This window comes from Antrostomus carolinensis, unplaced genomic scaffold, assembly GCF_000700745.2.
Source record: "Antrostomus carolinensis isolate BGI_N321 unplaced genomic scaffold, ASM70074v2 scaffold43185, whole genome shotgun sequence".
In the NCBI taxonomy this organism is placed as follows: domain Eukaryota; kingdom Metazoa; phylum Chordata; class Aves; order Caprimulgiformes; family Caprimulgidae; genus Antrostomus; species Antrostomus carolinensis.
Window position 1 is genome coordinate 1 of NW_010319196.1, and position 2,281 is coordinate 2,281.

A 2,281-nucleotide genomic window follows, 5' to 3' on the forward strand; every position below is an offset into this window, starting at 1 on the left:
TCCCAACCCAAACCAGTCTGGGATGCTGTGAGATGGAGCTCTTTAGCATCTCTGTATCCATTTGTTTTGAGTTTATATCACAAATATGTGCTTTTCGGCAAAGACATCAAACTGGTGTAGCGTGTGCACCAGACCTGGAGACCCCAACACAGGGAAGATGTGGAGCTGTTGGAGCAGGTCCAGAGGAGCCAGGAAGATGATCCAAGGTCTGGAGCACCTCTCTGCTGGAGAAAGGTTGAGGGAGCTGGGCTTGTTGAGCTTGGAGAAGAGAAGGCTCCAGGGAGACACCTCATCGTGACCTTCCAGTGCTTGAAGGGAGCTTAGAAACAGGAGGGAGAGAGACTTTTTATAAGGGCAGAGAGTGACAGGACAAGGGGAAATGGTTTAAAACTGAGAGAGGGGAGATTGAGGTTGGATGTGAGGAGGAAATTTTTCACCCAGAGGGTGGTGAGACACTGGCCCAGGTTGCCCAGAGAAGCTGTGGATGCCCCCTCCCTGGAGACATTCTAGGCCAGGTTGGATGGAGCCCTGGGCAACCTGATCTAGTGGCTGGGAACCCTGTCCACAGCAGGGGGGATGGAACTGGGGGATCTTTGAGGTCCCTTCCAACCCAAACCAGTGTGGGATTCTGTGATCTGTATATCAGAGGTGGCTGAAGGTGTTTTCCTCGTCAGGTGGGAACACATTCAGCAGAAGAACGCAATCACCTCGATTGCTCTATGGAAAGATCTAAGGGGGACAGACTGTGTGTGATTAAACTCAGAAAATAAAACATTATATAGCTGTTCATCTAGATGTTCCTCTGTGTCTCACTTGGGTGCTGGGAGGTGCCTCCATCTGGACCAGCAAACCTTGCTGCTTTTCATTTGGGATGCCCTTTTTTTTCAGCTGAAACCTCTTTCTGCTGGTAGTTTACTTCAGGGGAATAAGCTGTGTTGGCACAGGGACCTTTTGCTGGTATCACCATCCCTCCTTGTGTGTCCTGACAAGGTTATATTAGCTTCTGCACGTGGTGGAGTAAAATACATCATTATTTTACTCCAGTGCCAGCAGAGGCTTGGAGAAGGGTGTCAGAACAGCAGACCGAGTGCTTCTGTGATGGGTTCTCCCAGAGATACGTGGCTCCAAGGCTCTTCAGTCTTCCTAGCTTCCTGGTAGATGTTCCTGCTGTTCATTTGTTGAGTTACTCTTTGATCTGCCAGATGTTTTTGGTAACCACAAACTACCTGGAGGCATTTGTTGTGGCAGAGGAGAATTCACTCCTGAGTCACTCTCAGATGTAGGTACAGGGCGTTTCAAACAGTTGGTTGCAGAAATTTACTCGGGTCTCTAAATATTTTGCTATTGACAGTCTTTTTGTGTGTGTTTTTGTTTGGTTTTTGTTTTCTCTAATGAATTATATTCCTCAGGCAACTTGTTGCAGCGCTGGAGTGTCCCCATAAAACTGCAGCTGAGCAGACAAGTGACTAGCTCTGGTGTGCCCGGGGGCAAAGGCGATAGCTCTGTTTTTGTCCTTATTGTGGGCTTATCCTCCTTAGGAGCGGGTGCCTATGTAAGTAGAAAGGTAGTTCATGGAAAGAAGCTGCGATACATCTCTCCTCTCAAACATTTTGCTGTATTTCAGCTAACTTTACTTAGCTTTTTTTTCCTCTCTGTAGCTATTTCTTCCTTCCGAAAGCTTCAAGCGGCGCTAACTGAGTTGGCTGGAATTTAACTTCTTATTTATTTTTCTTTTTAAACTGTAATTTCAGTTACTTTTTAATTTTTTTTTACTCTAAACACACTCTCTTTTTACATACTATGACCAACCACAACTCTGTTTTGTTGTATGTAATAGTACCATATGTTTAGGGAGAGTTGGATACTTTTAATACCAAACTAAACCAGTCTTTGCCAAATCTCCATTCAGAGCATCGGTGTTTAGCTTGTGTACATACACCAAATCAACCCCCAAATTTGTGAGCATACATCCGTGTCCTGTTCAAAAGGATAAAGCTTTTCAGCCCAACTTAGAGAGTAAATCACATTCCCAGACAGCTGAAGGCTAGCAGCGTTACATCCAGGTCCTAAGGTTACATCAACAATTTTTCTTTCAAAATTCTCTCAGAGGTTTGTATTCATTAAAAAGTTTTAAAGTCCTGATTTTCTCCTGATGAAACTTTTCACATGCAGAAAGCACCTGGGAAATACCAAAACCAAATCAAAACAGTGCATGAAGAAAAAATCTTTTCCTATTCCCTTTAAATATTCCTTACTGTGCTTTTTTTTTTTTTTTTTTTTT

General features: G+C 44.1%; 1 protein-coding gene across 1 annotated transcript in view; it reads left to right on the forward strand.

Annotated features, from left to right (window-relative positions):
- Positions 1-1,409: 1,409 nt before the first annotated feature.
- The window catches only part of LOC104525904 (apoptosis-inducing factor 1, mitochondrial-like), a gene marked incomplete at both ends in the record, with an annotated part of 6,560 nt that continues 5,688 nt past the window's right edge, over positions 1,410-2,281 (forward strand). Inside the window, 1 exon segment of the mRNA XM_029085242.1 lies at positions 1,410-1,552. Within this exon segment, the coding sequence (XP_028941075.1) occupies positions 1,410-1,552 (143 nt within the window).